The sequence below is a fragment of the Elephantulus edwardii genome, unplaced genomic scaffold (assembly GCF_000299155.1).
Source record: "Elephantulus edwardii isolate Elephantulus edwardi_28Jun2011 unplaced genomic scaffold, EleEdw1.0 scaffold00042, whole genome shotgun sequence".
Classification (NCBI taxonomy): domain Eukaryota; kingdom Metazoa; phylum Chordata; class Mammalia; order Macroscelidea; family Macroscelididae; genus Elephantulus; species Elephantulus edwardii.
In genome coordinates, this window is record NW_006399792.1 from 13,998,086 (window position 1) to 14,011,248 (window position 13,163).

General features: G+C 47.4%; 1 protein-coding gene across 1 annotated transcript; it reads right to left on the reverse strand.

The window, feature by feature from the left end:
- Window positions 1-4,450: 4,450 nt before the first annotated feature.
- Window positions 4,451-7,714, reverse strand: PRDM8 (PR domain containing 8). Its single transcript, XM_006885289.1, has 3 exons — window positions 7,496-7,714; window positions 6,374-6,605; window positions 4,451-6,030 (listed from the first exon to the last, which is right to left on the reverse strand). The coding sequence occupies exons 1-3, from the start codon at window positions 7,712-7,714 to the stop codon at window positions 4,451-4,453; spliced, it is 2,031 nt and encodes a 676-aa protein (XP_006885351.1).
- Window positions 7,715-13,163: the final 5,449 nt, after the last annotated feature.

The window sequence follows — 13,163 nt, forward strand, 5'->3', positions numbered from 1 at the left end:
TTAATTTTATAAAACATAATGCTTATATGAAGCACAATGTGAATGAAGAATACTGTGAAACACAATGTCTATGAACCTTGTAAGCAAACCAATTAAAAAATAAATAAAAACAAGTGCACTTTAAAAAAAAAGAAGAAAACGAACAAAGATTTCCTCATAAAGATGACCTGCAAAGCAGAGAGGCAGAGAACTCCTCTGCTGTGCACTAATAAGGAAGGCGTTCAGGCCCCCCAATCCACTAGAATGCCTCCACTAGCTGGCCAGTAATTCCCCCCGTCAACGAAAATTCATTAGGACTTAAGAGGAGGGAAAGACAAAGACGTTGATCCAACTTCTTACCTCATTCCCCAGGTTACATTTTCTATAGCTTTCCCAGCTAGTAGCTGTTTACGTTTAGGAAAAGACAAAAAGTGTCCAAGCAAAGTACATCAGTTCAAAGGTTGGTATCTCCTCTGGATGAGCCATGAGATATGTCACTTACATTCTTTCAATTCCCAGGTGCTAGAGAGATCAGATGCCAAGTTAACTCGTGGTACCTTGCTGTGTCATGGAATGCAAAGCTCCTAAAATGCTGATGAAATACCAAGGGTCCTGACGTTGAGAGGGGCTGGGGAAAGGAAACCTAGTAGGCAGGCGATTGGAGCTCCTTAAGAGGTAAATCGATGCCAGAAAGTTGGATCGGGCAAAGGGGAAAAGCAAGCACGTTTAAAAATCTCTCGGTGTGATCCTCGGTCCCTATCTGTGTCCAGCGCTGAGTGTGGGCGGGATTTCGTCCGGTGGTATATCCTGACTTTTTGAGATCACGCATCAGCATGCGTGGGCTGCAGAACTGCGGACACCCAGTCCGCGCGAAGTGCACCTTGACCTGGCCTCCAGCTCCAGGTCTCCAGAGCAGACAGTGCTTCCCCAGCGGGAGTCAGGGAATGGGGTGATAGAGAGAAAGACTGGGAAGAGCCTGACACACAACCACAACCATGAGGCTGTTGGAGAGCTTCGGACCATCAAGGTTGGAGCAGCACTTCCAGGCCTCTTTTCATCTTGGGGTTACGTTCGGTGCAGAGTCACCCACCTACAGACTGTTAGTTTTCCGGAGGGAAAACTTAATAGAGGGCGAACATCAGCTGAACGCCAAGGTCTAAAGAGTGGGTTAAGTGGTTAGGTGGGCGGGGAGATGAGAAAGCAGCCAGGACCCCACTGCTCCCCTCGCTTGTCTTTGCGCACTGACCAGAGCGCATCTGTGCTGGCAACTTAGAGCGATGTGACTGCGCTATCCAAACGTGGGGTATTGGACCTTAGACCTTTCTCTGGAAGGGTTTGGTTGGGTTTTTTTTTTTGGGGGGGGGTGTATATGTGTGTGAGTGCGCATTGCATGCTTACTGCTCGGCCCTCCATCTGCAATCGCATTAGCGCCACCTTCCCTAAAGCGCCGGAGTCAATCCATCCTTGAAAAGAAGGGTTTGGAATTCACTCGCAGGACTGGCTTTAAGATCCAAGTACTGGGTCCGTCCCACACATTCTGCTACTGGTCGGGGCGCAACAAATGCCTGTGCAGCAACCTGTTGGCCTTTCTTTTCCCTGGGTCTTTAGGGCTGCAGTCTGAGCGCGGGCCACCTGCCTAGAATTGGCAGGACTGGCAGCATTTGGCAGGACCTTGGCAGGACTCTCTAGCTGTGTGACCCTCTGGCCCTGCTCCTTCGCAGCTGTGTGGAGTCTTTTAGCCTAGTCCTAAAGCAGCTGGCAGTTGGGCGGGGCTATAGAATGCTGGAAACTCCATCCTGAGGTATAGTACAAATACACGAGAGGGTTAGAATACATCGGAAAGCTTGAAATGTCATCTCGAAAATATGTTTCCAAGTTTGTCTTGGCTGATGGCAAAACTAGCTTTGGCCACTTTTCTCCCTGCTATGCTTACCCGGCAAAACGTTCTTGAGGGCAAATTGATCAGCATAGCTATCAAATTTTAAATAGTTTATTTAGCACGATCCCACCTACCGAGATTGCCTGGGCTGTAGCTCATCCAAAGCTCGGCTTTATTCCTACTTGTATGATTAAGTTAATGACCATCCAAAAGAAAACAGGGAGGGTGAACGAGTGTCTACATGTATCCTCCAGAAAACTGGATTCCAAACTGAACAACTTTTCAAAAACCAATTATTTGCTTACTTTTTTGTAGTTCATCCCTATCTGAATTTCCAGCAAGTAATCAAGTTGTCACATTGAAAAGAGTTCGGAAGTAGGTAGATGAAAAGGAGGGGACCTTCCATTTTCTTGGGAATTCAGGCCACAGGCAACCTTGGTTATTAGTACATATGTGTTTAGAGATACTGTGTTTAGAGTACATTGTCTCTAGAATCTTATTGTGTCTCTAGCCTCACCAGTGCTAGGAATGGTCAAGTGACCCAGCCTCTCAGCTCTTGTAATCTGAGGATCCTTTGACACACATATTCGATTTCCACTAAAATATTGTCTCAATTCTTCCTACAAATTTCTCTTACCAACAAAGCTTGATCTTTTCTCTAAAGCATCCCCTTTACGTTTGATTAAACTCATTTAAGTTCTTAAAACTTAAACCAAAATTTTCCTAGTGCTAAAACTAGAAGAGTGTGAAGTATGCCTCATTCAGTTTACACATGAGAAAATAAAAACACAAGACAATAAAAACCACTAATGATCCCTATTCTACCTCACTGTGAATGAGCTTATCATATTATCCAAATGTTGCCTAGGAAAGCTAAGTGTCAGTCTCAAAAGAATGTAGAATTTTTTTAAAAAGAAGATTACCTAGAGAATCTTATGGACACATCATTTTATCCTGCCCCTTGCTGCCTGCCCTAGTAATTTGTTCCCTAGTCACCTTAATACAATAAAGACTTTTCTCCCTTTTAGGAGAAAGTTCTTGAGCAGCCTCCAATGACACTTTTTTCTTTCTGGCCTCTTTATGAGTATCTTCCCCCTGACATTGAGGATGGTAGACAGGATGTGAAAAGAAATGAGAAAATATACCTCCTGTAATAGATAAGCTAGTATAGTAGCTTCTAACTCCTCTACAGAGTGGTCAGAAGATGACCATAAATTAAGAGTACTCTAGCTTGAAACCTAAAGGAACACCGTTCCTTTTGCATTGTGTCTAACACACTACATACATCTACTTATGTAAACACCATTTAACTGCTGTTGTGAATATATAAAGAGTACATAGACACCTTTATAAGGCAGAAAAAAGGTTTTCCATATTGTAATGTTTCAGGGCTAGATTTGTTTCACAGGCTAAATTGGGCCCTGTAATACACAGACTGTCCATGAGCAATGGTCATTCCTACATGATGTCTACTAGAATTCCATAGCAGAATGCTGAAAGGTCTCAGACTTGAGAGCAACTCTCCCATGCAAACATTATTAGGAAGGAGAACCTTAGATGGACTCCCTGTTCTAGGCCTGAGATATGTTTGTCCATTTGTGAAGATGCTAATTACTTCACTGCTAAATAGAATGGTAACATACCAGTGACAAGTTAGCTGTATGTATGGCAAGCATCCTTCTCAAAACTATTTGTCCTTTGATAAAGAAACCAAATAGTTTCCAGCTAAATAGTTTCTAAATAGTAACTGGATCTTATCTCCAAATCTTGTTGACTCAAAATTTTCTTAAATAAATGCAATCAAGGTAGCCTTTAAGCACTAAATATACTTAAAAAACACACACACACACACACACACACACAAAAATTAACAAATCATTTCTTTGAGGAAAATAGTCATTTATTGTCAAAGCATCCAACATACCCAGATAAACTATACAGTTTAATAAATCTTTCCAGGAAAAAAAACAAACCAAAACCACATAACTATTCAGACTCCATTTCACTGGCACAAAATTACACTTTGTATTAAAAGGAAATACATATTTACATAATTTATGACATTCTTCATTGAAGTCCATACTCATTTCATGATACATGCACTTCCCCCTGGAAATTAAACTGAATGGCAACCCCTTTTTATTTGTTTTGTTCATTTTTGTAAGAACACAAAACTGTCATCCAGAAATGCAGAAAGCATCTCCTCCTCCTCCTTTACTTTATATCTAAAATAAATTTTGCCCTCACATATAATTATTACATCTAAACCGTAAGTGCTTAATAATTTAAGTAGAAACGTATGACAAATGCATCAATATGTTGCAATATATGACATTTTAAAAAATGTACCTTTGTTTTTGGGAAAGTGAAAATGCGTGCATTCAAAGAAAACCCCCTAACAGCCCACCAAATAAAAAATTCACCATTGTCCGGTTTCGTGTGAGGATATGTGTGTGTGTGTTTGCATCTGGGTGCAGTGTTTCAGGGTTCAGGTGGGTGACAGATGTCCTTGTCTGTTCGTTCCTGCAGGTGGCTTGACTGTGCGTGTGTGCGCGCTCGCGCGCGTGTGGAAAGCCAGGGGTCCTTCCTGCGTCAATTATGAGAGGTCATGTGCCTGGAGAGGTGGTGGCGCTCCCTGAAAGACTCATTGCAAATGGGGCACTTGAGTTTCTCCTCCCGCCGCCGTTTCACTAAGGGCTCCATGGCGTATTCTTTTTTGTGATGGGACCTCATGTGATACACCAGGTCGGAGGTCATGCGAAAAGAGGCGTTGCACTTGGCGCACCAGTTCTGCGCCGGCAGACACAGAGAGGTGAAGGACGGCGGCAGCAGCGTGAGCGCCGAGGGCAGCTGCAGCTGCAGGGGCCCCGCGGCCGCCGCGGAGCTTTTGGGCCAGAAGGCGGTGGCGTAGAGGAAGGGACTCTGCTTGGGCAGGCCGCCGCCGCCGCTCGGCAGAGCCCCGCAGCCGCCGTTCAGGTCCGCGGCCCCCTGCAGCTTCACGGCCATGGGGTCGGCGGCGGCCGGGTAGAGTCGGGTGGGACCCACGCCTTCGCCGGGGTGGCACGGCTCAAGCGCGCCCAGCTTCTGGCCCAGCACTAACGGGGACAACTGCGAGAAGGAGCGAGCCGGCTGCGAGAAGGCGCTTTTGCGCTCATCCGACGCGGCGCCCTGCCCGCCGGCCGCACCGCCGGCCGCACCGCTGCCCCCGCCGTTGCAGCCCGCGCTGCCCAGCTGGGGCAACGAGGTGAAGGCGCTGCCCCGCGCCGGGCTGCCACCCTCCAGCCGGCCGGGCAGCGGGCCCCCGGGCCGCGGTGCCAACAGCTTCTCGCCGCCCACCGGCGACGCGGCCGCGGGCGTGGAAGAGGAGCTGCCGCCGCCGCCGCCGCCCGCGTCCTGGTCTTCGACCGGGCCGCTCCCGCTGTCGACGGCCGCCTCTTCCTGCAGGCCGCCTGCTCGGGCCACCTTCTTCACCTCCACGAAGGCGCTGCGCTTGGCCTCGCCCGTCTCGGGGCTGGGCGGCGCGAAGAGGCGCCCGTTTTCTTCCAGGCCGAAGTAGCTGCCCGAGGCGCGGTATTGCTGCGGCGTGCACACCAAGTCCTCCTTGGAGGCCGGCAGGGGCCTCTCGGCGAAGCGGCCCCGGCCGCCCAGCAACCCCACGCTGCCACCCTCGGCCGTCTCCTCTGGGAACTTCCTCTTCCCTTTGCCGCCGCCCGCGGCGTTGCCGTCGGGACTCAGCTCCGCCTCCTGGTGGCCGCCGCCGCCGCCGCTGCTGCCGCTGCTGAGGCTCCGGGCTGGAGAGCAGCAGCTGCCTCCCCGGGAGTTTTCCAGCTCTCGAGCCAGGTTGTGGAAGTCTGTGGACGGCTTCGCGGTGCCACCACTGGCCGCCGGCGGGTTACTGCTCTCGGGGGAGGGTGCCGGATAGTGGTGGATGGGACCAGCTTTGCAGAACTTGGGGCCCGAGCTCAAGGGTGCCTCCTGTTGCTGCTGCGGGTGGTCTTTGTCGCCGCCACCGCCCCCGTGGTCCTTGGTTCCCACGCCGCCACCTTGCTCGTCTGAGGAGCTCAGCTCAGCGCTGTGCAGTCTCTTGGGGCAGCGGAAGCGCAGATGCGCCACGTAGGGGAACTCAAACTGGAAACGCTGGCTGCATTCCAGGCATGTATAAGGGGGCGATCCTGAACAGTAAGCAAACACCATACTCAGGCACACCACAGGATTACTCAGCACCGTCCGCAAACCAGTTTGTATCTACCCCTTCCCAAATCCACCTTCCTATCTCCGGAGTTAAGATCTGCCAGACCTGATCTAACGTTTTCTTCCAATTTGGGAAAGCAAAGAAACGAAGTCAAGTGTCCCTGGGTTATCCTCTATCTAGCACTCCGAACTACATGTCACAAACTTCCCACCTGCCGCACTGAGGGAGCAAAAGGGTCCCTTAGGCTCTTGGGTGAACTCCACTGCTCCCATGTATTTATTTACCGCAGGGGAGGGACTCCCTCAGGTTTCAAGTCAACCTACCATTCATTTTGTTGTGAGATCTAGAAGGGCAGAGCAAGAGTAACTCGGTCAGTTCTTTCCCATACCAAACAAGTAACTCTTCGTCTTTGGCAATCCTGCGGAGGGAGCGGTAAAATAGCTGCCCATTTTTAATATAGGCTTCAAGATTCTGTTCTTCTTTATCTCTGGCTGATTGGACCAAACGGAGCCACATGAGCCCTTCTGAGGAACCATTTGCTGCTGAGGTGTCCACCTGGAGTTTTGCAAACAGTAAAAAAGGATAGAGAAGGGGGGGCGGGGGAAGGAAAAGGTGAGATAGAGAAGCAGAGTAGTAACTAGGGCCATTTCCTCTGAAATCAAGGTTCCCCAAACTTGATCTAGGTTGACCCTTAACCTCATGTTTGCAACCAGCAAGTAAGATAACTATATTTTGAGTCGCTCAGTCAAGTCCACATAGATTTTAAGTCATTTTTATTTACAGGTTGAACATCAAATGAGGAAGTTTCTTCTTAAAATTTCAACTCACACTGGCTCTTGAAAGTGTGCTTTTAAGTTATCTTCCATTACAAAACAATGGAATGTTGCTTACTTTGGGAAGGAAAAAAACCTTTTATCTTAGAAACTAGTCAATTAGCATTCATATTCTTAATTTTGATTGAAATAGTTTATGTCTTTCTTAGTAAAGAAAATAGAGAGTGAGAGGTCTTTCACCCAGATTTAAACTTCTGGGTTTAAAATGTTCTCAGGTCAAAATCATTCACATTTTTGCTTAAATACAAATTCTGGACATCAGCTAAAACTACCTTAGAACTTAACCAAAATTTCTGAGGTTGGAAGGCAATTGTAGGTGGTATTTATACCTAGTCTGCAAATAGCCTTAATCACTAAGAAATTTCCCAGTATTAAAGAATTTGGGTTCTTGGCCAGCAGAGGCCAGAATGGAAAGACTAATTTGGTGTATTCCACATAATATATTGTTTATTCCAGAAAATCAGTTGATAATAGACTCTAATGCTCATAATACTGTGTCAAGGCATTTTCTAGACTCAGGATCTATCTCAACTTGTCATATGAATAATTCTCAGTCTGTCTTCAACTCAAATATTTTCCTCAGATACTTACATAGCATTGGTCATGACTTACCCGGAAAATATAGGGAACTGTTCTCTTGTCCGTAGACTTAAGAGCTATGAAAGCTATGCTGTCATACAGGGAAGTGTGGCTCAGGACACAGGGACCAAATATAGCATTCTCAGGTATGTCGCAGGTGGTGTAAACGCTGGTAAAAATATCTGTCAGACATTGTTGCACAGCCTTGGCATCTCCATCCCAGATGCCTCGCTGGATGCCAGAATCCTCCATCACTGGAGACAGATAGATACACAGACAACGAACACATTCCGTTAATCCTTTATGTCTGAGAGTCTAAGTGGAACATTTTGACTACTAAAAAGAGTTTACTTGCACTCGCTTGATTTTTATACAGCTGTTGTTTCAAATATAAAGCAAGTGGCAGAGTCAATCTGGTCTATCTTTTAAAGATGCCAACTGAGAGATGTTTTTCTTTCCAATTTGTGTTCTTTGTTTGGAGTTAGGGGGCTCCAGAGTGGATTCGCTGTTTGGGAAGGAAAAAGGGAGAAAGGAAGAGAGAAAGCAAGAGAGGAAGGGAGGAAACAACAAAGTCATTTTTCGTATTATCTTGGCAAAGGAGGGAGTAGGCTTTAGAGAATAATGGAGAATAATGATCCCCCCCCCAGCCTATAGATTCTCCTGAATGAAAGAAACTTCTAACTCATGAGGGAAAGTTCCTCTCTTCTCTTCTTATGTATTGAACTGTGTACCCAGAAGCTGACTTTCCTTTTTTTTTTTTTTCTCCCAAAGAGGGGAGCAACCGCATTAGTGAGCAGGCGGAGACAGCAGAGCATGGAGAATGGATTTCCAGTGTTGTGTCAGGGCCACTGATTCCATGTCAGCTAACCTTTCTCTGCAGCCTACAAGAGGGGATGCATGTTGGCTCATTATCATAATCCAGCACTGTCCCTCGGAGGCTTTAATTAAAAGCAGCAAGCAGAGGTAATTATTTTTTTTTTCCTCGACATGCTTATTTATGGATGAGGGTGAATCCCACTTACCTTGTTTTACAAGGGGTGGGTTGAAACGCATGTGCTCATGAAGGGAGCAGGTACAGGGCAGACGTGAAGTGTCCCTTGTCTGAAATACCTTGTGTGTAATGACTGGTGAATTCTAACTCCCTCAGATACCTCTGTTTGAGCAAGAGGGGGCAGCCCCGCTTGAATAGCCCTCTGTAGGCTCTCCAGCTGTTTAATCCACAGCAATTTAGAAAGTAATGCCCTGATGGAAGGCTCTCTATTAAGCTGTCATAAAGGGACATTTCCCAGCCTCTTCCACTGGACACCCATTAAAAAGACTTATCATTAAAACACAAACAAACAGACAACAGCCAAACAATCAACCAAGAATACAAAAACCAGTTTCTTTTTGACACTGACTTTGCACTAACTGAATTGTTTACCTTTTCTGATTTACTAGAAGGTTCTTTTCCCAAAGCTGATTTTTTTTTTTTTACTAATTATGTTACCATTGATGATGACTTATGTGCATTTTGTAGAAGGTAGGCATTGAAAGGGGGGAAAGCATTCCTGTTCTCTTTATCTTTTGTTCATTATGGGGTAATACTAATAAAGCTCATTTTTTTATTAACTGATTTGTTTTGCAAATATGACTACAAGGTGGCGGGTTTTGTTTATTTGTTTGTTTGCTTGTTTTTCTCTCCAGCTATTTGAGACTGAAACTTTGTCAGCCTCTTTCCATTCCTTGTGCTACATCCCGCAAATGGCAAGTGTTGGCTTCTATCTGCCAGGCAGCAGAAAGAAAAGATCTTACAGTCGTAAACTTATTTGGCGAGCTCACCACTTAGTTGGGCATTTTTATCCTAAGTAACCTTCCTGATCTTCATTAGCAGATAGAATAAAATGTAAAACAAAAACCCCAAAACCAAAACCAAACTTCACAATCTCTCCTTTTCAACAGAATTCCATTCTCTCCTTTTCAATTTCAGCGTTTTATGCTCCGATTTCTCTCTTCCTTTTAAAAGTCCCTTTCACACAAGCGTTTCATTGTGCCGGAAGGTCGCCCCGCCACTTCGGGCAACAGCAGGGACGAAGTCATTAAAATGCAGTTCTACCTAACAATACGAGCGCAAAGGTCCTCGCTCCGGCGCCCGCGCGCACAGCGGGTCCGCCAGCCGCGCGGCCGGCGCCACCGCGAGACCTGCGCTGGTCACAATAACCACTGGGGATGCCCAGAGCAGTGCCAGGAGCTTGGGTTCACCCACCACGGGCGTTCGCCTCCGCCTCCCGACAGCGCACAGCTCTGCCTCATGCTTTAGGCCCGCGGTTCTCGTGCGCCGCGGGATCCTCCCCAAAGCCTGCAGGATTCGCCCCAAGCCGGTGGGCGCCGCCGGCGGACCTCACTCCCTCCCTCCCTCCCGGCGCAGGCATTGTCTGGCGGCCGCGCTCCGCCGTTGCTCCACTCTCCAGCCAAGTGCTCCCACCCGCTCTGCTTTTTGTATCATCTTCTGGGTGGCACCGAGCCCCTCAACGATTAGGACCTCCACCCAGCCCTGCAAAATGAGAGGGGAGACACATTTCCCCACTCTCCTTTCCCCACCTGCCTTCCTCCCATCCCCCTCCCGCATCAGTGCAAACAGACTCACCAGGAATAAGGTCGGGAGCAAATCGCCCAAATAAGGCCACCTGGAATCCGGGAGATGCAATCGTGTGCTTCTTTTTTGCCTATTGTATCAGTGAATGTCCATGTCAAAAGGTGTTGGTGTGACTGTCCTGTGGGCTCTGCCTCTGCGTAGTGAGAGTGAGAGAAGGAAAGAGACAGAGATGGGGGGGAAGAGAAAGAAGCGGAGAGAGTTGTACAGATGGACCCGATGCAGTGACTGACTGGCACGCAGACACTCACTTTTTGTTTGCTGCACATAATCTGCCCAATGACGCGTGACAGCCCACGTCCCCTCCCTTTAACTCTTTGCTGGGCTGGGCGCTCCCTCCGGCACCGCCAGCCTCACAGCCATCTCCCCGGCCTGTCTGCGCGCTCAGCAGTACCGGAGCGCCTTCCACGGGTGGCAACGCCTCTGCGAGCCCGCCTGGCCCATCACCTCCTAAAGATCTGGCCCTGTGGGACACTCACCGAAGAGGGGAAAACCGGTTTCTGGATTGAAACAGGAGATACCCAAAAGACTGGAGACAGCACAGTGTCTCTGTGTTTGGCGTGGCACTTGGAGAACCTCTTGTCGCAAGCCGGCCACCCAGTGTGCGCGCGGACCCCAAGAGGATTCCCCCGGAGTGTGAGTTCTGGAAAGCGGGCGAGGGTGGGAGGAAGGCCAGATGAGCTCCAAAGAATCCAGTGAGCACTAACCCGCAGCTGTTCCGCGCAGCTATTTGGCTTGAGGGTGATAAACTGGACGCCAGCTTTTTCCAGTGCCACCCACACTACCTGAGCAAGACTAAGAAAGGATGCTCTTTGGTAAGACTCTTGCTCACCCTTCCAGTGGACCCAAAATGGATGAGGTTGCGTGTAGAGAGAGGCTGGAGAGCAGGAGGTTGCTGGACCCCAGAAAGGCCCAGGGACGCAGCTACGGTGAGATAGGGCTGGGTGGGCAGATAGCCCAGGTAATCGAACCCAAGCAGTTTCTGTTCTTCCAGCCTCTGTCTGGCGCACTCTGCATTATCTCAGGGGATCTCAGGGAGGGGCAGCCAGCCGAGAACATCCTCCTTAAAGGAGGAGAGAGGGTGGTTCAAAATGCAAATATTACCAAGATGGACTCGGGAGAGCCAGCTGGTGATGAAGTGGATGGCGTTGCTGCAGCGGCGAAGGTCAGAACCCTTGTTCGTCTACTAAGCCACTTAGAGGCGCTGATTCCCCCTCTCGTGCAGCATCTGACGTTGATGACTGGAGGGCTTTAAACGCCTGAAAGTTGACTTCTTCAACTGGGACCGCACCACGTTTTCACTAGGGGCTCTAGGGGTTCTTCTTTGCTGTGCACTCTTCTCCTAAGGGAAGAAAGGCCCTTGAGTTGGCTTAGAGGCTCCCACTGCTTGAGCTCCACCCCCCCAGCAACGCTGCACACAAGTGGACAATCTGTCAGCTTTAGGATAAATCGGATTGTGTAGCCGGCCAAAGTGGACGAGGCAGAGCCACGATTTAAGAATTGGAATAGAACCATTTTACCCACCTCACCCCTCCGTGTTGAAATAAGGTGAGTGAACTAGGGATTGATAAAGGGGAGTTTAAAATTGAAAGGAACACATCGAGTAAATGTCACCTTTCTTCAAATCCCAGTGGGAAAGTGAGGTGCAGGTATGAAGCACCTTTCTACCTCAGGCTCACGGTCCACAAAAGAACAGGGCAGAAAAACGCCGGAGTTTGTCACTCAGTAAGTTTCTCTCTCTCCCCTGCCCCTTCTATGTTCTATCCATAGACAAGCCCCACCTCCACTCACTATGCCTCACTCAATTTTGCTGGGCCCTGAGTTCTTTGCAACATGGAGCTACCAACCAAGGACTAAACTGCCATTCCCGGTAGCCAAGTCCCTGAATACTGTGGGCCAACGGATTGCTCTCTCGCTCTTTTCAGGCTAACCACTGACTTGTCAAAGAAAGTTTCTTAACCTTCATTTTCTTGGAATTTTAAAAGAATAATTTCTCCTCTGCAGGTGTGCTCAGTTTTAAATAGCCAAGCTGAGGATGACTGATCAAGTAATCAAGGCTGGATGCCAAGGGGCTTCTCACCCGGGTCGGTATAAAAGAATCTGCAGCTGGAGTTAGCAACCAATTGCCTTAAGACGGGCTGCCTCATTGAATACCAGATTGATTCATTTCACCCTCCAACAAATGAAAAGCATCCTTTTCCCTAATCACTTGTTTAATGGAAGGGGTAGAGGAGTTAGAAATGTCAAAAACACTGTTGTCACACGGCAGAATATAATAATAAGGGCTAAAGAACAGGGACCAGATAGCCAGTAAGTTCAGAGAAGAGGGAAGGAATTGAAAGGGCAGGAGATACATGGTGTTAATGACAGCAAGTTAAGAAAGAAGGCAGGCATGAGAGTGAGTGAGTGGATCTTGGACATTGAAGCTCAATACATGTACATAAGAGGGAGGAAGCCCAGGGGGGAGGTAAGAATTCCCAGAGCCTAATTCCAGTAATTTGGAGAATAAACCTTTCCCAGGAAAAGCCATGCATTAAAAAAAAAAAAAAAAAAAAAGGATCATCTTACATCTGCAAATATTAAAATACCCATTCTATAATGTAGTAATTTAGAACACTTTGAATTCTACTTAGTGTTGGTGGATCATTACCTTCTAACTAGGAAAAAAAGGAAAGAAAAAAAAAAAAGCTGACTGTATCCATCTAGAAAATGAGAGATTTATTGAGAAGCTAGTCCTAGGATGATGTTCCTTCTCAGTTTAACTTTCTTGCCCTCTTAATTAGAATTCCCCCTCCTGCTTTCAGATAAAGGGTCCTAAATAAAATAACTTTGATTATCTTTTAAGTCCAACTAACTTTTTTGGCCTATGAATTAAATGAGTAACAAGACCAGAAAATGACCACTTGACAGATATGTGTAAGACTACAAAATTGTTCTTTGTGGCATTTTCCCAGTATGTTAAATGGCAAACTTTTGTTACTTGGTAGTATAAATATTCTATTTGTATACTAATTGTTAGTAAATTATTGTTTTCTTTCTCTGGAAATCTATGCTCTAAAATGGTACATA